The sequence below is a fragment of the Ascaphus truei genome, chromosome 1 (genome assembly GCF_040206685.1).
Source record: "Ascaphus truei isolate aAscTru1 chromosome 1, aAscTru1.hap1, whole genome shotgun sequence".
NCBI classification, from domain to species: domain Eukaryota; kingdom Metazoa; phylum Chordata; class Amphibia; order Anura; family Ascaphidae; genus Ascaphus; species Ascaphus truei.
Window position 1 is genome coordinate 463,776,696 of NC_134483.1, and position 24,514 is coordinate 463,801,209.

The window sequence follows — 24,514 nt, forward strand, 5'->3', positions numbered from 1 at the left end:
GGGGAATCCTCTGGAACGATCTTACTTACAGCGCCTCTACCTGTGTAGGATTCTAGGAGTGTAGAATGTTCCTCAGACAGGACCCACATATAGTAACCACATACACAGGAGTATAAGTATAACAGTTTACTATATGAAGAATCAAACATAACACAATACACATCAGCATACACAACAATATACATAGGCCACCTTCTGCCACTAAGCTGGCGGCTATACCCTTGCCCCTAAGTGGGCTGTACCTTTACACCCCCTTCCCAACCCCGCGTCCAGAGAGTCCAAGCCCACCCAAGGGTGCGAACAGGCCCGTCACACTTGAGGAACAAGGCAAAGCCGGTGCACGTGTGGAAGGGCTTAAACACCTGCTCTGGTGCCCCGCACCCGGGTGTCCCCGCAAAGGGTCCACCGGATCTGCTCGGTCCAGCGCTGATCTTTACCTCCGCGTGGGATGTGGTCCAGCCGGCTTTCCGACCATAAGGACAGTCCCTGAATCAGCAGCACAGCATACAGGAACATGCAGCAACACCCTCACTGGGGTCCCTGCCTTAAGGAACTGCAGCAGGGCCTATCACTAAGTCCCTGCCTAGCACACAGCCGAAGGGGCACAGGGTCCCCACCCAAGGGCCTGTCCCCACGAACACCCACCCCCACTAGTGGGGAGTCAGGGCCTCACTCTAGCCCGGGGTACTTCTGGCCTAGGGCAGAAGCTCGCAGATCTCTGCCCCCCTTCCTTGCCCCACTGTCTCCTCAGTCTGACTGACTTCCAGCACATTGCCCATACAATGTATCTACTCTCTGCAGGGGAAGCTGCAAACACTATTGGCTGCCTGCAATCATCTGACTCACCTGCCTCTAAGCCTGCTGGGAGTTGTAGTTCCCCAGGAGGCTCTTGCCTACGGATACTGCATGGGCACCTCTCTAATGGCCGCCTACCCTTTCCTATCTGCGCCTGCGATAGACTAATGGCCGCCGCGCCACTTCCCTGCGCATGCGCAACTTCTAGAGTCCCTTCCTGCGCCTCTACACTTTCCTGCGCTACGTGTAATGGCCGCCGCGACTGCAAACGCGCACCGTGCATGCGGGAGGACATCAAAGATGATGACGCCCTGCCTCTGACGCCACCGGAAGTCCCCGACGATGCGCTCACGACCGCAGCTCCCCCGCAAAGCTGGAGGGAAGGGGAAAGAGAACCGGGCGCCAGGGGAACCAGACTACAGTAAAAAAAACAACCTAGATTTGGGGTCATTTTTAAATGCATTAGACTATTATGCCTACATATTCGAAACTTTGCTTTAGTTACAGTTTAAGCTCATATTCACTAAGTGGTGCTATACTAATTACTACAATTAATAATATTGTGTTGACGTGATGTTTTCAGTTTGGTATTTTAATATAAAAGATTGAAATAAAAAGATCACTCTTGTTTTGTATCAGCTTAGGCTGCGTCCATGCTGCTGAAGACTGCTCGGAGGAGGGGGCGCGTTGCACGAGGAATCAGTTCAATCGGATTCCACGGCGCGACGGGCAGGTCACGTGAGCGGCACGCCCACTGAGGGCGAACCAGCTCCGTGACTTCACGGCCACGCCCAAAGACAAGCCCACCCCCATCGCTTCTAGCATGGCCAAAAAACGCTCCCACTAAACGCGGGTGACGTCACATGCCTCCGCGTTGTCCTTGGCAGCATGGACGCAGCCTTAGATTAGCGTAGTAAAGAATATAAAGCCTAGTGCACATCTGCTGCCAGAATGAATTCAGGACAAGAAACAGCACACCCGTTTAAGTTACGCAAGAATGAGATCCCTCTGAGGGAGCAGGATGTTCACTGTAACAATACGTTCGGCCTAATGCTACACCTGCTGAATAAGCAAATTCAATGACACTCGTGTGTATGATTAGTGATTATGTGATGGGCACCAATGGTTTACAAGGAGCAACCAGTCAATGGGCTAATCATTTAGAATGAGATTTTGTACTGAAGTCTGCTATTGCTAGCGATAATGCTAACTTTTTGTAACCTTGTGCCTTAGGTACTACAAAAGTAGTTCTTGGGCAGGAATCAAGTGTACCTTTACTGTGATTCTATGCACAGAGCTGTGGCAGCGCTATATCATACAGTATATGCACATTATAGTCTGTTGACATTTTCAATCATTGTATTTTTACATCACAAGAAGCTCTTGTGTATATGAACACTCATAAATCCAATACACGCAGTCTTTTGTCTGTGTTTGACTACCTTCTCCCACTTTCCTTCCTTCACTTCTCCTCAAGGCTTTGCTGACCACATCAAAGGCATGGTGGATGCTGTCCACAGAGATTAATTCTGTCCCTTCACCTCAACTCTACATCTACCCAAACCGCTTCCTTCCACTCTTGATTTGCTCTTCTGTTTCAGAGTTGGAAGATTCTCAGCTGCTCTCATCGTCTCCCCCTAACACTTGCTCTCTCTATTCTATTATGTCACACCTAAAACTGCTTGCTCCTATCTTAGTGTCTAATCACACCCATATCTTTAACTCCTCCCTATTCCCATGCAGCTGTCACAAAAAGAACACACCCATGACCCTATGGGTCAGATACAAGCTACGGTAACCAAAAGTGCCTTATTTTTATTGTGTAATACATCAAGGTTGCACCGCCAAAAATAAAGTACTTTGTATCAGATACGTTACAAGCATCGGATCCAATAAACAGGCGTAATACCGTATTGTTAGGTAAAAACTGCCATGCATCAAGTTCCGATATTTATCAGAACGGGATAAACGGCAGAAATATGGCAAATAATTTATCACCTAAGCTAAACCAACCTATTACTAGAAAACTTATAAAGACTAAACCCAATCGGCGCAGAAAGGCAGGAGCAGATAAGATAATAGTACAGAGTGAAAAAAAAAATTAAATGCATGTTTGCTAATGCCAGAAGCCTGACAGATCAAATGGGGGAGCTTGAATTAATAGCTGTAAGGGAGCAGTATGATATCATAGGCATTACTGAAACATGGTGGGATGAAACTCATGACTGGGCAGTTAATTTTGAGGGTTATTCCCTTTTTCGAAAGGATCGTGCAAATAGAAGAGGAGGTGGAGTATGTTTATATGTTAAACCGGATCTAAAACCTATAATAAGGGAAGATGTTTATGTAGGGAATGATGAAAATGTAGAGACCTTGTGGATAGAAATTAGCAGTGGAGGTAAAAGTATAAAGAAAATGTTTGTGGGAATATGCTATAAACCGCCAAATATCTGTGAGATTGAGGAAGCTAAAATACTTTTGCAAATGGAGAAGGCATCAAAACTAGGTCATGTTTGCGTAATGGACAATTTTAATTATCCAGACATAGACTGGGGCAATGAGATTAGCATTACAACAAAAGGATACAGATTTGTGGGGGTGCTTAAAGACAATTACATGATTCAAATTATTGAGGAATCAACCAGGAGAGGTGCAATACTGGATTTGGTAATATCAAACAATGTAGAAGTACTAGCAAATATTCAAGTCCTGGAACATTTGGGTAACAGTGATCATAACATTTGACCATTTGAAATAAATGATCAAAAAAGAGATTACTTGGGTTCAACAAAGACCTTAAACTTTAGACAGGCAGAGTTTAATAAACTGAGGTCTAATCTAGTAGTAATACATCGGGATTTTTTGCAGGGAAAAATGTAGAAGATAAATGGGCAGTCTTTAAAACATTGTTAGAAAAGCACCAGTGCATACCCTTGGGTACTAAGTATAAAAGAAATAAATCAAAACCAATGTGGCTAAATAAACAGGTAGGGGAGGAAATGGACAAGAAGAGGAAGGCGTTTAGATTCTTTGTCAGAAGGGACGGAGACATCGTCTCAGAATTATAAGGAATGTAACAAAAATTGCAAAAGGGCAATCAAATTAGCAAAAATGGATAATGAAAAAAGGATTGCAATAGAAAGTAAGGTCAACCCTAAAAAGTTCTTTAAGTACCTTAATAACAAAAACATGAGAAAAGAAAATATAGGACCCTTTTAGTGTGAGATGGGCAGGCAGATTATTGAAGATAAGGAAAAAGCAGAGGTATTAAACAACTTCTTTGCCTCTGTGTTTACCAGGGAAGAATCAAGTTCAATAGTAGCGCCGCATGAGAAAGCCACAACCTCCATATTAATGAACAATTGGTTAATTGAGGAAGAAGTTCATAGGCGGCTTGATAAAATGAAAGTAAATAAGGCACCTGGCCCCGATGGCATACATCCATGAGTTTGTAAGGAGTTAAGTTCAGTAATAGCCAAACCATTACATTTAATGTTCAAGGACTAATTGCCACAGGCTCATTACCACAAGATTGGCGTAAAGCAGATGTGGTGCCTATATTTAAAAAGGGAGCTACAGTAAATCATAACCGGGGATTTACAGACCTGCAAGCCTGACTTCAATAGTGGGGAAGCTACTTGAAGAATTAATATGGGGTAATATTCAGGAATACCTAATGGAAAACAAAATGATTAAGAATCCTCAGCATGGATTTATGAAGGATAGATCTTGCCAAACTAACCTTATTTGTTTCTTTGAGGAGGTAAGTAGGAATTTAGACAAAGTAATGCAGTTGATGTGGTCTACTTAGATTTTGCAAAGGGTTTTTTTCCGGTTCCACACAAGAGGTTAGTGTACAAAATTAAGCAAATTGGACTCACTAAAAATATATGCACCTGGATTGAAAACTGGTTGAAGGACAGACAACAGAGGGTTGTCATAAATGGAACTTTTTCAAGTTGGGCTAAAGTTGTGAATGGAGTACCTCAGGGATCGGTACTGGGGCCCCTGCTAATTAACTTGTCTATTAATGACCTTGAGGTTGGCATCGAGAGCAAAGTCTCCATCTTTGCTGATGACACTAAATTGTGTAATGTACTGTAGTAGAATCAGAGCAGGATGTAATTTCTCTCTAGAAGGACTTGGAGAGACTGGAAACTTGGGCAGGTAAATGGGTTTACAATATGGTATGCTGTCTCTTTTTACCCGCGTCAAATCTGGGTTATTTGTTATATATATATATATATATATATATATATATATATATATATATATATATATATATATATATATATATATAATACATATAATTATATATATATATATATATATATATATATATATAAATAAATATATATAATTACATACTGTATACATTCCCACTCCATCCACTTTTTTACTTTGATTTCCTTGTGGTGCAATAGAACTTTCTGGGGCTTCTTCTGTATAGTTTCCCTACCTGAAATCCTCCTGAATGGGTCACTCCCTCCGTCTGCTGGTCTTCGTATTATACAATCGATCTCATGGTAGAATTTCATGGCTTTTCCCTGTGGCATGTGTCGATTTGCATCTTTCCGCAGTCCATAGTATTCGTATTTGAGGTTCTTGTACTTTGTCCGACACTGCTTCCAGTCTCTGTTGATCCCGAACTCCAACAGCCTACGGGAGATCTCTTCAAACAGCTCCTTGTTCCTGAAGGTGCCTTCCAGCTGCCGGCAGATCCTTTCATCTGACCACACGTGCAACAGTGATCTGACCTCGTGATCACTCCAGTTCCTCCCTGCCCCAACCTCATTTACTGTGACTATCATGAGGTGATTGACAGCTTCGTCCTGTAGCTCTGAAACATCTTCTGGGAAGACATGGAAAAATAAAATGTTCAGCTTTTTGTTGCCAATAGACAACTTGTCTTTTATGGAAAATAAATATGTGGTTAGAATGATGCATCCTTTAAATTTTTTATTTATTTATTTTTACAAAAAACACCTGGCAGTGAACGGGTTAATGCTACATACAGGAATCCTTACACGTATGTTTTACATGTTGCAGGTATTCCTGTTTATGGTGGCCTGAATTTTTTTTTGTAGAAATAACAGAAATAAAGTGTGTGTTTTTTTCTTAAATATGCAAAATTCTGTATTGTTTTGCTTAAAGAACGAAGTTTATCTTGAATGTTTTATAGAATTTTATATCTTATGAAGTACGTCATATTTCTGTGCTGATCCTTAAATCCCGACAGCTGTAACATTTGTAATTCTTTGCAATGAAGATATTACACTGTCATTATTTGATATCGCCTTCATTAACAGTGCAGCTACTGTAGTAGATATTATACATCTGCGTCGCCCCAAAAGTGGGAGGAGCCTTTGGCGGTAGCCGAAGGGCAGCCAGAGGGTGTCAGCCGTTTGCTGATGTTACAGCTGCCCTGCTATAATTCCAAAACACACCAAACTTCTCACCCCATGTACCTTATGTTTCCACTTACCCTGCCTTCTAGATTGCAAGCTCCTTGAGCCAGGACCCTCCCTACCTACTGTAACAATGTATGTTATTGTGTGTTATTTTATTTCAGCCTCCAGCCCTATTGTACTGCACTACGGAATATGTTGGCAGGTTACAAACGAAATGATGATAATAATAATAATGATGTTGCATGCAATATTTGTCTTGCTAGTGCCATGTATTTTCTATAGAAAGCTGAAGCCTAAATCTATCACATTTGGCAATTTACTGCAAATTCAGCACATAACGTGGGAAACATTTTTTTGCAAAGTGTTGTAGTTTTTAAATGTTTTTAAAAAGGTAAAAAAAAAAAACATTTAAAAAAAAAAAAAAGCCATGAAAAGGGTGCTGCTGTAGCTTACTTTGAAGACTGAAGACTAATTTAAGACTTTCCTCGCATGCATCCTCGAATGGAACTCAGTGCCCTAAAATGTCTGGCTCAGATTGTGAAGGGACATGTCAATAAAAGAGAGAGACATGATATTCTTTGGTGTCCATCTTTGTAAAGAGGAAACTTTTCAAATGAGTGATTGACATAAAAGGTGTAGTGAGTACAGACACAGTAAAAAATGATGCATTATTTACCTGCCTTCGTCATTGCGTCCCCTACATGTGAATAAAGTTGTTCGTCTGACGTGCCTAAGCTAGAATCTGCACCTGCCAAGAGAAGTAGTGGATCATGCAAAGACGAGGTGATTGCAAGGACAAAGCACCTCATTCAGGAATGTAAATCTGAACGTGTCTCTGAATCCCATCAGTGCCAAAGGGATCTGAAGGGTAATGTTCTAAAATGCGGACAAACGACAGGAGCCTCGTATGCTGAAAGTAAAAGGGTTAAATACTGCAGTCCCTCTATTCTGGAGTGAATAGCAGTATTAAGTTAAACCTTGGTAACTGATGACCTTTTCATAAATCAAGCAACTAAACATTTGTAAATAATCTTTCGGCTCAGTGAGTAACAACACTGACTGGCACTGAGTTTGAAGCAGGGGAGTCTGGTTCAATTCCCGGTGTCGGCTCCTTGTGATCTTGGGCAAGTCACCGTATCTCCCTGTGCCTCAGGCACCAAAAACATAGATTGTAAGCTCTACAGGGCAGGGACCTGTGCCTGCAAAATGTCTCTGTAAAGCGCTACATACAACTAGCAGCGCTATACAAGAACATGCTAAAAGAAAAAATTTACTTATGTATTTCATTTGATTGTTTTTAACAAGTTCATGTGAAAATGATGTGGGTTTAGCTTCCTTTAGCTACTGCCTCTTGCATGATGCCCCTGTGTGTTCAACACAGGTCTGTGCTCCCCTCTTCCTTTCCATTGTTTGGTGTTTGGACAGGGATTCTATGTGTATAATTACATTTGAGGGTTACACAAAAATGAGGTTCCCCGGAGAAAGCAGAACATTCCCTGTAATAATACGGCCTGCCTCCTGCTACATCTGTTAAATGAGAAAATTCACTGACACACACATTGTGCGGATTAATAGGGATTAACTGAATACTGGGATCTTATGGGATGGACACCAATGGTGTTTCAAGTACCACTAACTGGTCCCTGGGCTAATCATTTTGTATGAGATTTTATATTGAAGTCTTTTTGTAACCTTGTTCCTCAGGAACTAATAAATTAGTTTTGGGGCAGGAATAAAGTGTATCTTTACAGTAATTCCATGCACAGAGCTGTGGCAGCGCTAAATCATATATGCACAATATATCCTATTGACATTTTCATTCAACATACTGTATTTGTTGGGGGTTTTTTGGTGCGGTTTGACACACAAAAAAAAAAGATACAAATATGGCAGAAGGGTCACGGATAGGAAGTCATCGGGAGGTGACCTTGCAACTTTCTATTGGCTGCCGGAGTGAGACTGATGCCGCCGCCATTTTGTATTGGCAGGGCATGTATTCTTGCCATTGGACAAATTTGCTCATTACTAGGGAATCAGGGGTTCCCTGGAGGTTGGGGGACCACGGATTAGCCTTGGAAGACGTCCAAGTTAACGCAGGTAAGATTTTTTTTAAATAGCTAGCAGGTGGCACTGCTGCTTCAAGCCAAGAAATGTATTCAGATTTTGTTAGCTCCAGCAAAAGAATACAAAATAATTCAAAGTTCAGTACTTTTAGGAGACATTTGCTCTTCTGTGTCCTTACCAGTTTTCAGAGCTTAAGTATATAGCTATACACTTTGTTATGTTTGCCTGGGAACTGAACTTACCTACACTCGAGTGTTCTTCTTTAACACTAGACACTGTTTGGTTTACTCCAGTAGAGAAATTATTATCTCTTTCGGGAAAGATACCTACACAAAATACAGATGTTACACCCTCTGGAAACAAATATGGTATCATTAAATGTGAAAAAAATCAAAGAGAAGATGCTTGCTCACACATATATTTACTGCCCACTCAGCATTGCAATAAGGAAATACAGTAGGAGCATTATCTACTGATGGTCACATTAAGGTGTTGAAGTAAACAGCAAAATATGGTCGTCTAGGCAAGATCTAGAAAATGGATAACTGGAAAATTCAGGAGCTCCATGAATGTAACCCCTAAGAGAATAGTAAAGAGATTGAACATGGCAGAAGGTACAAGAATATTTTACAAGCAGAAGTTGGCAAAAACAGCTCAACTCTGAGCTGTATAACAAACTGTCATGATTCCCTCCCGGAATACTCCTCACAGACCTGTAGGGGGGCAGAAAGGAGTCAAGTTCAGGGTCAGAACCAGAACCGTCAATAAGGCCAGCTGCCATCCGAGTTTGGCTATAAAAGCCCACCCATCCTGTTAGGTCCTTGCTTGTCAAACATTCTGTTTACAAGTCATGAGTCAGGTTATTCTTTGTTCCTTAGCGCTGCGTCTTTCCCTGTTCCTCTTCACTCTGGCTCCTAGTTCGACAGATATTCAGGTACCTTCTTGTTTTTTGTCTTGAATTCCATTTGCACTACTTTGTTCTTTGCTATTATTGCAGTTGCATGTAGCACTGAAGTTCCTTGCAGCTTACCTTGGTTTGTCCTTTATTTCCCCTAGCATGAATTGTTCCCTGTTTATTATTTAGCTACCATAGCTTTTTGATGCACATTTTGAAGACTCCATTTAGTTTCCCCTGTCTTGTTATTTTTGTGTCACATTAAATTCTATCAGTTTTTGTATATTTCGGGCTCCTGTCTTTTGTGGATTTCCATGCTACCTCCTGATACACACAAACAAGGACAAACACAAAAATAACAAAAACAGGAAAGAAAAAAAAAAGATAGAAAAAGAGGAACCAATAGTGTAAAATGTTAAATATCCAAGTTGTTATTCACAGCACATAAAATAAGCGATGTTATCTGAGATTTTTGTGAGTACAAATTGTATGTGCTGTGAACAACAACTTGGATATTTAAAATGTTACACTATTGGTTCCTCTTTTTGTCTCCTGTTTTTGTTAACTGTGTATTTGTCATACACCTCAGAGCTGCGCTTTTTTTGATAATTTCTGCTTGTGGACTTTTGGACATTTCTCTAATTGGAGGGCTTTGAAACAAAGAGCAGCACCTGAGGACATCTGCGTATCCTTATGAGACGTTATGTGGTAGAACCGTATCTCATACATTAATATCCTTATAGAATTGGTAGACCATTAGACCCTCTGTGTTTATAATTTTGCTTTATACGTGCACTGGCGTTTCACTTACTACTAGAGTAGCGCTATGACTAAATCCTTTCCTCTATTCCCCAAAATTGTTACAAGAACACTTCAGTTTATGGTGATACAGGGGTGATGTATCCAGGTCAATTTGAAGAAACAATGTACGCTTATTTTTATCCTGCAGCTTTTTGCTTCAGCACGTCAAGATTTTTGCTCCAGTTTTTGAGCCAAGTTTGTCAGTTTGTTCTTAAGGGTGTGACAATGAAGTTAGTGGGGCGGGGTGGGGGGAAGTACACGACACACACGTTATAATGATACGTTATCAAACTGTGCGTTACTTTTTTTTAACTCTTGTATTTGAATCAAAATAAATATGGCAAGTCTAAAATGGCATAAACATTTCTAGCTAGCTATTTGTGTAAAATCTGAAAGAGTTTCCTATGTTTGCATTGAAAATGGACCAGTCGGTAATTTTAGTATACAGTATGAAGGTGCAAACTAGATGTAATGACATTTCCTTCACTCACCAATGTCATTCGATGCCTTCTTTATATACAGGGTCCCACTAACGTCTGAGATGTTACTCACAGAGTCCCCATCATCTAAGTTGTATAGAATCACAAAATAATATACCACCGTTTATATTTTTGAAAATAACATTTTTGGTTTATTGTAACATCAATTAGTAAATTAACTTTACATAGCTCTAAACCTACTGTGGATTCACATGTGAGTGAGGTTGTCTATTCGTTAGAGACTCATCACATTGAAGTCTATAAAAAAGCATTTGATAAGAGTAACAGAGGATCCTAGATCACTAAGAATCCACCCGACGGATTACAGGTCCTTACAAATCCACAGATTTTAGGAGAGGTGTTTGTCTGTCTGATTTTACTAGCGTGTATATCCCCTCAAAACACCCTCTAAATAACATAGGGAGAGACCACTGTGCTCAAAAAGGAGCACACCCCAGGTACCTGGGAGATATGCTATTGAGATATGAAAAGTATATTTAAATGACTCACACATCCCACTTCCTAAAAAGATTTCCATAAGAACTATATTGAGTTGACAAGTCTAAGGTAGCTTGTGAGGAACCGGTATCAAGTCCATCAGGAAAAATAAAACATTACCTTTTTTATTCTGGGCAGCAGCTAAAGCAGTATGTGCTAAATCAGCTGATGGGTAGCACCACTGTCACAGCATACTTTTGAGTTCTACTCCTCGCACGTGAATCTATTCCAGCTATTAGCATATCTCACAGTTATCTCAGGTGTATTCCGTTTTGTGCACTAGGAACATTGAACTGGCAATGGCAACCAGGAAGTGCAAGTGGTCTGTTTCTAAAGGAAGCCAGGGGGAGGAGGCTACACAGGGCCGCTGACAGGTGGGGGTGAGCCGGGAAAAATGTCCCGGGCTCGGCCGGCACTGGAAGTTGGGACAGACCCAGCTTCTGAGTTCAGCTGCCACACCCCAGCTGTTGCCTGCCCCTGCTGGTCCTCCGGGCCACATTACCCTCTTCCGGTTGGAAGTCAGGCCCAACTTTCGCATCCGTGTTCTAGACTGACGTGGCATCGGATACCTCTCCCACAAGGTAAAAGTGAGTGTGTGTGTGTGTATTCTGCTGTGTGAGCATGTATTGCTGTGGGTGAGTTTGGGGGGGGGGAGGGAGAATTGTGGCATATTGTGCTGTGGGGGGGATGGTGGGGTATTGTGATTTAGGGGGGTATTGTTTTGTAGTGGGGGATTGTGGGGAGTTATGCTGTAGGGGGGAGATTGTGGGGCATTGTAATGTAGGGGGGGAATTGTTTTGTAGAGGGGGATTGTGGTGGATTATGCTGTAGGGGGATTGTGGTGGATTGTGCTGTAGGTGGGGATTGTGGTATTGGGGAGGATTGTGGGGGTTGGGAAATTGTGGGGGTTGTGGAATTGTCTATGTGTGGGAGGTTGAGGGAGTGGGATTGGGGGTGTTTTAGACATTTGGTCATGGCTGTTTTTCCAAGACCAAGTTGCTGCTGGCGTTTAGCTGACACTCACCTTGCTGCAGGGACATCTCTGCACCACCGTTTCGCCATTAAGGTACAGTAAACCATAACCTTATTCCCTATCCAAAAAACCTTAATACTAACGCTACCTCCTACCCTAAAAACTTCAACCCCTTACCCTAAAACGCCTTATCTTAAGCCCTTACCCATAAATCTCTATCCTTAACCTCCTACCCTAACTGCTTAAACCCCTTAAATTAACTTACCTTATTGGCGTAACGGCCAGTGGCTGAGTGTCCTGTGTCAACTTTGTCGCTGCAAAATGTCTGCGACCAAAATGTCCGATTATGGAGGGAGTGGGATTGCGTGATGGGGGGTGGGGGAGAAGAGTGTGTGAGCTAGAGAATGGGGGGGATCAGTGAGGTAGAAAAATACAAGGAGGGTGAGAGTAAGAGGGGGGCCTTGCAAGACCGCCAACAGGGGTGAGGGGGACCGGTGTAAACTCGAGTCCTGGGAAAGCTGTTGACTGCCCATGGGCTACAGGTGTGAGCAGTAGAGCACAAACGTATGCTGTGACAGTAGTGCTAGCCATCAGCTGGTTTACAGTAGCTCACACTGCTAGACCTTCTGCCCGGAATAACAAAGGTTTTAATTCTGTTGGGCCTGACACCAGTAGCCCATTCCTTGCAAGGTGCCTTAGACTTGTCACCTCAGTGTAATTCTTATAGTAATCCTTTTAGGAAGTGTCGGATGTGAGTCATTTAAATATACTTTGCATATCTGATTAGCATATCTCCCAACTACCTCAGGTGTTTTCCTTTTGGAGCACAGAAGTCTCTCCCTATGATGTTAAGAGGGAGGTTTGAGGGACTATATATACACAACTTGAGACCCTACTGAAATAAGACTCTCTCCGGATCCTCTAGCAGATTCCGGGTTATCCAGAGAGATTTTTAATTTCACAATCCGCCTTCGGATTCTGGGGTGAAAAAGATCGGATTTTGGAAAAATCCGCAAAACAAATTCCGACTGGTTCACCCATCTCAATCTAGGAGGAATTGCACCTTTAAACATGCATTCCTTCTACTGAAGTACATAGAAGTAATTTGTGTTATTTTCAGTTTTATTTTTTTCTACTGATAATTGTATTATATTCAATATAATGAAAACACAGTCATCTCACACATTATTCAACACCTATATTACACACAAAGAGGAAACTATAGGTGGACGCCATAAAAAAACAAAAAATACCATTGTTATTCCCATGTAAAAACCTATTTCAGATTACAGAAGGTCTCTTGCTCTGCTGCCTGCTATTACAGGCACAGATGTATTGCACTTATGAAAGCTCATACTCTACATTAGAAAACCTATATCACCTTCACCTTGGTCCTACAGAAGGTGCAGTATCACAACCTATGGATGGGGCACACATTTTCTGGGACGAGTATGCCAAAACTCATCGCAATTAAATATATCTTCAAAATTAAGTAGGGATCGTCGACGCTGGTTGTAAGCAATTAACATTTATACATACAATTTTTTAGTCTACTAGCATTGCTTCTTTAAATATAAAAAAATAAATGGTAAATGTATCATCTCACCTGTGGAAGTAACTTCCTGCTTTATGTACTGGGAGCAGTGATCCCCAGAGCGTTCCTCGTGTAATGCAGCATGGGTTTCTAGATGTGCAGATGTCAAATTTTGAACATGTAAGCGGTCTATGTATTAACATAGAGAAAAATGTGTTTAGACACAGGGCTGTGGCGTATGTAAGAACCGTTGCTTACATCTGGTGCATTATGTTAGATTTTTTTGGCAAATAAAAAGCATAAGATTGGTCTGGGATCAGACCTGCATCACTCAAGATAGAGACTATCTGTGTGGTGATATTATCTGGATTGGGAGAGGACGCCATTGCTGCGGATTCAGCGTTGGACGCAGACGGGTCCTTTCCTGTTGTTGCTGTACCCGGACGCAGGAGCCCCGGGCAGGTATTTCTACAAGTGCACCAACTTCAACCTACATACCGGTTCCCTTACAGGCACTGATCACGCCTAGTGGGTGGGTTGCTGGACTATTGGGACACTTGGGTATACTGGTGGGGCTTGTGGCCCAGTGAGGCCAGGATAAGGGTGACACGGCTGTGTTGCTATTATTGATGTGATGTTATTGTTTTGCCCATATAGTAAACAGTTACATATGTATATATACTCCATAGTATGTGTTTCCTATTTGTGGGTCCTGTGTCAGAGGTCATTCTATACACCTGGAATCCCTGCACAGGTGGAGGCGCTGTAAGCATACATTCCAGGATACACCCCAGGCTCCCATTGCGGAGGTTCAGGCCTCCTGTGAGCCTAACAGGTATTGCACCACACTGGTAACAGATATAGATTTCCCCCCATGGTCCCTATCTGCGATTGGGGGGGGGGGGGAGGGAATACACGTTACATAGATATTCAGAAAGCTTCGATAACATGGCAATATCGCATGAAAATGGCTTTTTAAGGAGTGTTAGCACTCTGGCTCAGACAAGTCGTGCGGAAGTTCAACATTTTTTTTTGCCAGTTACTGCTCTTCAGGTAGTTTCGATATGCACATCGAGGCTTAAACTCACATATTCGCATATATCGGAATCGTGATGTGCATAGGAAGGAGAACGTTTATTTCTTACGACGTACGTTTGAAGCCGGGAATCTCTGGGGCAGACCTGCAATGAGTGGCTCAGTGAGTCCAGACACTGACTCTAGCACTGATGCATAATACATTTACAAACCAGCTTCATTATCTTAGTGGCTAACCACTAAGGTAATAAAGGGGTTAAATAGTAGTACCCGGTTTGTTGGTGGTAGAGAGGGTGGGTGAAGGGGTTAATTGCCCCCGGGAAGGTGGTTAGGGCTCACGGTGGGGGTTAACCACTTAATTACTTTAGCGGTTAGCTCCTAAGGTATTAAAGGTATGTTTTTATTTAAATTTTATTAACATTAGTATTGAAGCAGGCGGTCTCCTTAGCTGAACCCCATTAATTTGAGGTCTGAGGACCCTCTGCTTCCTGAGGTACAGGCTCGGGTATGGCGTGCAGGTATCTCCTGCAAGTTTCATTCTCCCACGTCAGGTGACCAGGAGATTTCAATTTGCAGGAGATGCTGGCACCTCCTACAGAGGAATGTAACTCGGGAAGCAGGGGGTCCCCGGATCTGAAATTAATGCGGTTCAGCCGCGGAGACCCCCTGCTTCAATAATGTTAATAAAATTTAAATAAAAACAGAGCGATCGTCCGTAAAAGCTGTGCGGGGAGATGCAGCTCTCTCTCTGTGCAGGGAGATCGCCTGTAAAAGCTGTGCGGGGAGATGCAGCCCTTACAGAATGCAGGGAGATCGCACAGTAAGATATCTGAAAAAGCAACTGCTAAGTCGATCGGTATGGCATGTTTGGACCAAACGGTATCCACCACGTGGTAAATCTTACTGAATACCGATTTTACACAAATGTCATACCGTGATGTAACAACATGCCAAACCGATCGATATCGAAGCTACCTGCGTAGGGCCCACAGACTGTGATGCATACAGTACCTGTAACACAGCGATTCCCAACCAGGGTTCCGTGGAACCCTGGGGCTCCCTGAAGCAGTCTCAGGGGTTCCTCCTATGGAGGGTTGATTGAGTGAGAATGGGGTAATTGACGGAAGGTAGGGGCGAGTGAGAGAAGAGAGGGGGCGGGAGGGAGTGAGTGAGGAAAAGAGGGAGTAAGAGTAGGATGCAAGGGATAAATAAATGCGAGGCGGGAGGGGGGGAGAGTTAGTGAGATGGATGAGAAAGAAATACATGGGTAGAGGGTGGGAAATAGAGGTGGCTCGTGAGGTGTGAAATTTTGTGACTGACCCCTGTCGAGCCTAATATGTGTCAGCCAGATAGGGGTTCCCCAAGATTTTATATAAATACTTTAAGGGTTCCTCCAAACAAAAAAAGGTTGGGAATCACTGCTTAAATTATCATCTGTGCTTCATGTAACTCCCCCCTAACTCTTCCTACTGACACTCCCCAAGGTGCAAGTTAGTGCAGACGTGGGAAAATTGGAGCAAAATGCATTAATTCATAGGTGTAGGGTGAAAATGCCTCAGTTTTGCTACAAAATTATCTTGTTACATAGACCTCTATGCATTTTATTAATATATGTAAAAGAAACAATTACAAGGACGCTGTTTAATGGTTTTAGCGCTGGGTTGGTTAATGACATGCATATCTGGCCCCTTCGTTACTGAAAGCTTTTTTAGCATAGTGAAATCTGGGGGGTGGAGGGTAGGAAGAAACCCCCAGCATTAGGATCACAGGCTGGCCCGAGACATTTGGGACATCATTGAATGTTGAATTTAATCATTAGGCAGCACCATTTTTTTTTTCTATGAAAGAAGGAAGTCATTACATAATTATTATATTAATGTAGTCATACATTACTGAACAAGTTAACATCTACAAACAGATAAAGTATCTAATGAATTCCTGCTATTGAGGTGCTACCTGACACTATCTGCCTATTCTCCCGTTGGTTCAATGATGGGCTCGGAACCCCATGTCAGGCAGAGACACTCCATCCATTCACTCACCTGTGCAAGCATTGTCTTTATTCACATTCTCAGTCCTCAGTTCTTCAGAGACATTACTCCCATAGGTTTCTTCATGAAAGCCAGTGTGGCAGCCTGAATAAATATATCAACATTAAGAACATTTTGAAATGAAGCTCCTTATTCATATAGTAACACTGTTCCATACAATTATATATTATATATGAGTAGACATATGACACTTGAAGAGGTCCCATCTATGTTTTTTGTGACATCACATGAGGCTCAATGTCTTCTAGCTGAAGAACCCTGAGAGGTTCGAAAGCTTGTAATATATCAACTACTTGTTGGTCCAATAAAAGGTATCATGTTACTACATGGACCAACACAGCTACCCACCCTTCTTTGCTGATATTATGTCATATACAGTATACATTGATACAGACGTTATCTTGTATATTTTTCACATTTTCACACACTAGCAAACATTAGTTTTGATTTATTTCACTATCTATTTAACAATTAGGTGTTCATTATTTTGCCTTATGTTGTGGGCTTATTTTTGTAAGTGTCATTGATATTATATTCACTATAACTAACACTTGTGTAAGACCACGTTACTTATTTTTAAACAATTCAAAGCGTTTTCAAGTTTGTTAGCGCCACTTTTTTTTAATATGGTTAATCTTTTACTACAGATTATAGAGAGTACAATATCATACAGTAACCGTAAAATGTGCACCTGTTGTGGAGTCCGTCCAGATTAGCGACGTCTCTCTCTGACCGGTATCTGACTGTCTTGACTGCTCTGAAACCTTGTGTTGAAGGATGTCGTCCAACTCATTGAAGAATTTCATGCACTTGCTCGAGTCACCGCAGCCCAGGGCTCTCTTTGTCACTATGTATTCGTGCTTTAGGTTTTTGTACTTTGTCCTGCATTGCCTCCAGTCCCTGTCTACCCCCAGGTTTTGAAGCAAGCTGGCAATGTGCTCAAATATTTTCCTGTTTCTCACCGTCCCTTCCAGCTGTTGGCGGATGTTTCTGTCAGACCAAACCGTTATCAATGCTGTGATTTCATCTGTTGTCCAGTGCTTCCCTCCTTCGCTCATTGCGAGTGGCCTTCTAAGTCCTGCAGAGGAGAATTAGATTGTCCTTTTTTTTATATCACACAAGTGTAATAACAAGAAGCAGACATACACATAATGCATAAGCTTCTGACACCTCTGTTTTGTAGCTAGGCTTACAAAATAACAAACAACTCCAATCTGTTTTTAGAATGTAGCCTCAAAATTCTACAAAAATGGTATGTGTACCCTCAAGGGAAACTCAAATAGAAATAGAAATGTCTTGATATCCTTGTTTTTTCTATTACCCATCATTTTTGGCAAAGACAAAGAACCCCTTAGTGCATCTGCATGTCAAGCACTTGTGTTCAAATCCTGCGTTATTTACCCCATAATCCCATGTCATACAAAGTTTATACTGCAGCTGAAACCACTTTACAGAATGGCTTGGTGTCCTGAAAACAGCAGCAGCATCGTTGATTGTGTGCTTGTTCTTATGTAATTCTTAGAAGTGAGACAGACATTTTAGAACAAAAGACACCGCTTTCTGCAAAGTGCAATTGGAGAGCAGCTTCGCCAAGTGAGACAAGAACACGAAAAAGATGGCAGACAGAGGAGTGTAAATCTCTGAAGGCAAAGAAGAGATATTGTGTAATAGATGCAGAATTTAATAGGAAGTCAACTCGCTAGTAGATGGAGGGGAGAGCCAGGGACTGACTGTGAGATTATTCTAAGAGCAGAAATCCAATTTAAAACTATATTAAGTTAGAATCATTGGCGGTTAATCAGTAAAGTGCAATAGTGCCAATCGGGCATGATTGCATGGTAACTCCCATTGGTGTCAATCGGAATTTCAATGCGATAGTGCCAAATCCCAACTATCGCACCTTAATGAAAAAACCCCACTGTCTGACTTGCACATTTTAGCAGCCAATTTCAGTGATTTGCCAAACTGATTTATCCGGGCATATGTGAGGGATCCTTCTGCATCCATTTGGAGGTCATTTCCTTGATGTGACATTCTTGTTATTTTATCTGGCAAATCAATGCAGTCTTGTTCAGTGCAAACACACAGATAACTAAAAAGTTATAAAGTGCAATAACAAACTTAGAATTGGGTGTGTTGCTTCAATCTTTTTTTTTAGCAAAGGCCGTCCTGTTGTAAACCTCATTTTCTACAAAAACACCTCTGTATATTTGTTCCACTTTGCAAACCAACATCATAATAAGGAAGAATCGATACAAATTCTACTAGTGGGATTACAATAGAGCACATTTGTCAAAATATTACTGAAGAAGTGAACATTAGCATAGATGCATAGTGAGATGTGTATCAACGCAAAAAACATTTTGTAACATTTTGTAACATGATATAATGTAGTCTTGTTAGCACCACTGATGTTAAAATGAATCACTTGTCCAACAAAGTAAAGGTGGTTAGTGAATTAGGAAGCAGAATGGGGGCCAATGAAGTGCAGGTGCTCAGATAGTGTTTTTGTGGTCACTTGGAGATTTGTCTAGAAGATAAGAAAAGTTTTTGTGCAATAAGTGATTTTAGTGGGTTACAAATGCAAACTCACAATGTTCTTCATTGTAAAAGCGCATGTAAATAAAAAGGTTTCTAACCTTTACATGCACTTTTACAATGAAGAACAACATGAGTTTGCATTTTAAGCCCTTTATTTGTGTACAGTGGTCGACAAATCACCAAAAAAATCTACTCGCCACACAAAAAAATCTACTCGCCACCTAGTACCAAACGTGTGCTGCTTTGGCCAATAGGAGCTCGCCACGATGTTAAATCCACTCGCCCCGGGCGAGCAAATGTATGGGTTTGTCGAACACTGTATATATATATATATATATATATATATATATATATATATATATATATATATATATCTATCTATCATGTTGCCTACCACTATTCTAGAGGTTATATTCCCCATTTTAAATTTCCTTGGACGGGGGCAACATTTTTGCCCATTCAATGTAGACTGTTGCTATACCAGATGTGTTATCGTGCATTTCTTAGTGCTGGTTTGGATACATTATACATGGGTCTTACTTGACTCAGCAACACATTTTCTGACAGTTGAACAATTCAGCGTGTCTGCATCTGAACAGGTAGATGTCATATCTGTAAGAAAAGCACATTCAAGTGTCTTATTAATCAGATGTATAAGGTGATAGGTGTCCCTCCCAAAGACAAGATTAGACAAATAACGTCTGAGATTACCAGCACCAAATACTTTTCTACATCCTGTGGTCGAAGTTGCCAAAAAGTAGTAGTCCTGCGTTTGATAAATAAATTATCCATATATTAACATTAACAATGTGCAAAAACTCTTTATATTTTTACAAAGACTTATACAATATTTGGTTCATGCTATAAAAATAGAAAGGTTATGGTGTTTTTTTTAAATCCTTATGTCTCTAATGCTCATCTCCATGGCATTACACAGAATAGACATGTCTGTCAATATATAACATAGTAGATTAGGTTGAAAACAGACATGTGCATTGAGATCAACCTTTTTAAAAATTCTATCTTGGAGAGATACTCATCCCATGTTTAAAGTTATAGTGACCGAGTCTAAGGTGAACCAAAATCCCCAGGGAAACATTCGCTATTTATATCTCGGAAAGGGGCAAAAAAGAATTCCTTTCTGACAATGTGATTTTTCTGTGGGCCGATCCTCTTCCTATGGGGGCGATGCACTAAGCTGTGATAACTGCTTTTAGGAGCGCAAAGTGGCTTTTAAGGCCGATAGAGGCTGCTGCGCGATTCATTAAGCAGTGATAACAGCGCTTTATCGGCCCTAAAAGGCATTTATTCTGGCCTGCAAGAAAAACACGTCCGATCATGCAAAAAAACGGCAAACGCGCCGATTTTTGCCAGTCGGCGGGATTCACTAAACAGCGCTTAGTGAATCATGCTTTAAAAACCAGCCGGAAAAACGCGCCAGCTAAAGGCAGACGCAAAAGAAGCTGAACTTAGAAAAAAAATCTTTGTTTTCCTTTATTCAGGCACACCAACCATACAACAGGCCGGCGGGTGTCCCTGGCTGATCCCCGCTGGTGTCCGGGGGTCCCCGCGGGCCTGCGGTACCATTGGTGTGCCCCCCAAAAAATAAACAATACTTTTTTTAAAAAATACACCCCCACCCCCTAACACATACAGTACAGAAATGGGCAAAATTACTATTATCCAGATATGGATAATAGTGCAATTGTCCATTTAAAATACATTAATCAGCGTAAATAAATCTTGCACTCACCCTTGCCAGGCTGCCACGATGAAGGCCGTCCTCATCCCGTCCATGCCCTCCGGTGCTGCAAACAATACAGAAGAATAAAAAGCGACAATTTAATGTCCCCTAACCCCTTAATCACCTTAGTGGTTAGTAACCGCTACAGTAATTAAGGGGTTAATCCAGGGGGCGGCAAACTGTTTTCCCTGCGCCCCCTGCCGGTGGTCCCCTCACCCCGCCTCACCTTTGCTCCGGCGTCTGTGTCATGACGTCACGTTGCCATAGCAACGTCACATGACCTCACAGCGTCAATTGACGCCGCGTTACCATGGCGACGCGGCGTGAGACGCCGCCTGAGCCAAGGTAAGTTAGGTTTACAGAGGCCCTGTAGCTCCCCAGGCACTTAAATTAAGTGTCTTCGGGAAGCGCGCGGGGCCTCTGTAAACCCCGCGCCCCCCCGCGCTCTGTCTTGTGCCCTCCCTAGGGGTCACGCCCCCCAGTTTGCGCAGCGCTGGGTTACTCCCCCGTCCCCCACTACCCACCCGGCAGGCCTAGCCACCCATCCTTGGGGATAATACCCCCTTTAGGGGTTGCCCTGCTACCCACAATAAAAACAATACACAGAACAGCCCCACTACCTACCTCCAAGGTCCCACAATAAACATTACAAAATAAACAATACATAACCCACCCACCCGCTGTGCCCCCCCATAAAAACATGATTTATTATTTTACATACAGGATTAATACCACATGCCAGCAGGGGTCCCCGGTGGGCCCGACGGGTGTCTGCAGGTCCCACAGTGCACCCTGGGGGCACCCACGGGTGTCTGGGGGCCTCCGGGTGGTCCCCGCTAGGCGCCATGGGCCACCCAAGGGCCCCCCAAACCCCCATTGGAACCACCCGAGGGCCCCCAGACCCCTGTGGAAACCACCCAAGGGCCCCCAGACACCTGGGGGGTTGACCCGGGGACCCCAAGACACCCGCAGGAACACCCGTGGACCCCATTGGGGTCCGCGATGACCCGCAGGGACCACCTGGGGGGCCATGGAGCCTAGCGTGGACCACCCAGAGACCCCCAGACACTCGTGGGTGCCCCCAGGGTGCACTGTGGGGCCTGCGGACACCCATCGGGCCCACCGGGGACCCCTGCTGGCATGTGGTATTAATCCCGTATGTAAAATAATAAATCATGTTTTTACGGGGGGGAGTGGGGGGCAGGGGGTGGGTTATGTATTGTTTATTAAATATTGTAGTGTTTATTGTGGGACAGAGGAGGTGGGTAGTGGGGCTGTTATGTGTATTGTTTTTATTGTGGGTAGCGGGCCACAATAAAAGGCCTCCCGGGTGGATAGTTTGGGAGGGTGGGTTAACCCCTTAATTACTCTAGCGGTTACTAGCCGCTAAGGTGATTAAGGGGTTAGGGGACATTAGATTGTCACTTTTTATTCTTCTGTATTGTTTGCAGCACCGGAGGGCATTGACGGGATGAGGATGAGGACGGCCTTCATCGTGGCAGCCTGGCAAGGGTGAGTGCAAGATTTATTTACTTTATTTATGCTGATTAATATATTTTAAATGGGCAATTGCACTATTATCCATATCTGGATAATAGTAATTTTGCCCATTAATGTACTGTATGTGTTGGGGGGGGGGGGGGGGAAGGGGGTGTATTTATTTTAAAGTATCCGGCAAACATGGATAAAAAAGGGGAGAACCATGTTCCATGTTTGCCGGGAACCAATAAAGGCTTTTATATTTTTTGCACAGTCCAGCCTTCTTGCCATTTTTTGTCCAAGCAGTGCCCGCTGATAACTTTCCTATGGAGAGGATATTCTGCTACTTTATTGCTCACAAGCCTGGAGCACGCCAACTGGAACAGACCAATGAAAGAACTGAGTAAGTTTATTTCTTATTCTTAAGCACCCCAGGGGAACAGCCACTTTTAGTGCACTATTTATACATTTGAGGGGTCCCTAGCAGGTTACTTAACCTACTGGGTCAACCCTCTGTGTGTTGCCAGGCTGCTCCCATAATAGGGGAGTCAGTAGACTCATTTGCTGTTCATCATATGTGTTAACCCCTTATGGTCTGTTATCATGTTGCTGATTTAAATGGACTTCATATACCTGGAGTGAATCTCTGCAGCACAAGGAAATTTGAAGGGGCTCTACCCTTTCATGAGTGTTTCTATTAATTGTTTGTTTCATGTATGTGGCCGATTATATCAAGTGCCCATGTATCTGTAGGCTTGCTTTGTATGTCCCTCATGGGATTACGATATGAAATACAGTATTGCTATTATTTTTTTATTTATTGACCTAGAGGGCTTATCGCCCATGATACCTTTCAAAAGTATAATGATATTTTAACATTTGTTTCTACATGTACCTGCTATATCAGGTTTTGACTTTTTGAGATCACAGGTCCACTTATTTTGACATACTTATTATGTGTTAATCATCTTTATAAGACACTAGCTGAGGAGACCCGGCGTTGCCCGGGATGTAAATGCGTAATAGGTAGTATTATTTATAAATCGTGGAACAATAGGTGACTGTTTGTTGTAAAGGTTGGATAATAATATTGAAAAGAAAGATGAAGAAAATGTAATACGATGTTGTATAAAAATGGTTTATTGTAACCCACACCACAGTACAATGTATATTTTGGTGGCATAAGTGATGTAAAAATCTGAGTCGTGTGTCCTGCTAGGGTGTGTGAGGCGGCGGGTGGCGTGTGGGTTGTGAGTGCTGTGTGCGAGTGGGGGTCCTGCTAGGGTGTGAGGCGGCGGGTGGTGCGTGGGTTGTGAGTGCTGTCTGTGAGTGGGGGTCCTGCAAGGTATGAGGCGGCGGCTGGCGCGTGGGTTGTGAGTGCTGTCTGTGAGTGGGGGTCCTGCTAGGGTGTGAGGCGGTGGGTCAGTGATGTCGGTGCGTAGGGGCGGGAGGCAACAGGTGTGTGTGGCGGCAGGTATGTGTCGAGTGTGGCGGGTGTCTGTTGAGTGCGTGCAGCGGCTGTGAGGCGGTGGTGAAAGGCAGAGGCGGCCGGAGGTAAGGGCGGGTGAAAGGCAGAGGCGGGGGTGGGGAGGCGGTAAGGCGGGCATGAAGGCGAAGGGCGGCGGGAAGGGGAGGAGGGGGTGGAGGAGGGGGGCAAGGGGTGGAGGAGGGGGGCAAGGGGTGGAGGAGGGGGGGCAAGGGGTGGAGGAGGGGGGGGCAAGGGTTAGAGGAGGGGGGGGAAGGGTTAGAGGAGGGGGAAGGGTTAGAGGAGGGGGGGGGGGAAGGGTTAGAGGAGGGGGGGGAAGGGGTTAGAGGAGGGGGGGGAAGGGTTAGAGGAGGGGGGGGGGGAAGGGTTAGAGGAGGGGGGGGAAGGGTTAGAGGAGGGGGGGGGAAGGGGTTAGAAGAGGGGGGGGGAAGGGTTAGAGGAGGGGGGGAAGGGTTAGAGGAGGGGGTGGGAAGTGTGGCGAGGGGGTGGGAGGGGAAAGGGGAAAAAGAGGTGGAGGGGGGGGGAAAGAGGAGCGGAGGGGGGGGGTGGAAAGGGGAGCGGAGGGGGGGGTGAAGGGGAGCGGAGGGGGGGGGGAGGGGGGGTTGTGAAGGGGGGAGCGGAGGGGGGGGGGAAGGGAGCGGAGAGGGGGGGAAGGGGAGCGGAGGGGGGGAAGGGGAGCGGGGGGGGGGAAGGGGAGGGCGTGAGGGGGGTGGGCGAAGGGGAGCGGA

General features: G+C 43.5%; 1 protein-coding gene across 6 annotated transcripts in view; it reads right to left on the reverse strand.

Moving 5' to 3' along the window:
* PAICS (phosphoribosylaminoimidazole carboxylase and phosphoribosylaminoimidazolesuccinocarboxamide synthase) overlaps positions 1 to 24,514 on the reverse strand; it is an 86,599-nt gene that overhangs the window by 41,263 nt on the left and 20,822 nt on the right. For 2 of the 6 annotated variants that reach the window (XM_075566083.1, XM_075566057.1), the window contains exons 4-11: positions 19,618 to 19,689; positions 17,228 to 17,614; positions 16,528 to 16,620; positions 13,523 to 13,639; positions 10,458 to 10,532; positions 8,513 to 8,596; positions 6,883 to 6,954; positions 5,255 to 5,647 (exon numbers count right to left, since the gene is read on the reverse strand). In XM_075566083.1, coding sequence (XP_075422198.1) covers positions 5,255 to 5,647; positions 6,883 to 6,954; positions 8,513 to 8,596; positions 10,458 to 10,532; positions 13,523 to 13,639; positions 16,528 to 16,620; positions 17,228 to 17,614; positions 19,618 to 19,689 — 1,293 coding nt within the window. The remainder of the gene's footprint in view (positions 1 to 5,254; positions 5,648 to 6,882; positions 6,955 to 8,512; positions 8,597 to 10,457; positions 10,533 to 13,522; positions 13,640 to 16,527; positions 16,621 to 17,227; positions 17,615 to 19,617; positions 19,690 to 24,514) is intronic. The other 4 variants (XM_075566074.1, XM_075566066.1, XM_075566093.1 and 1 more) reach the window with 4 other exon arrangements.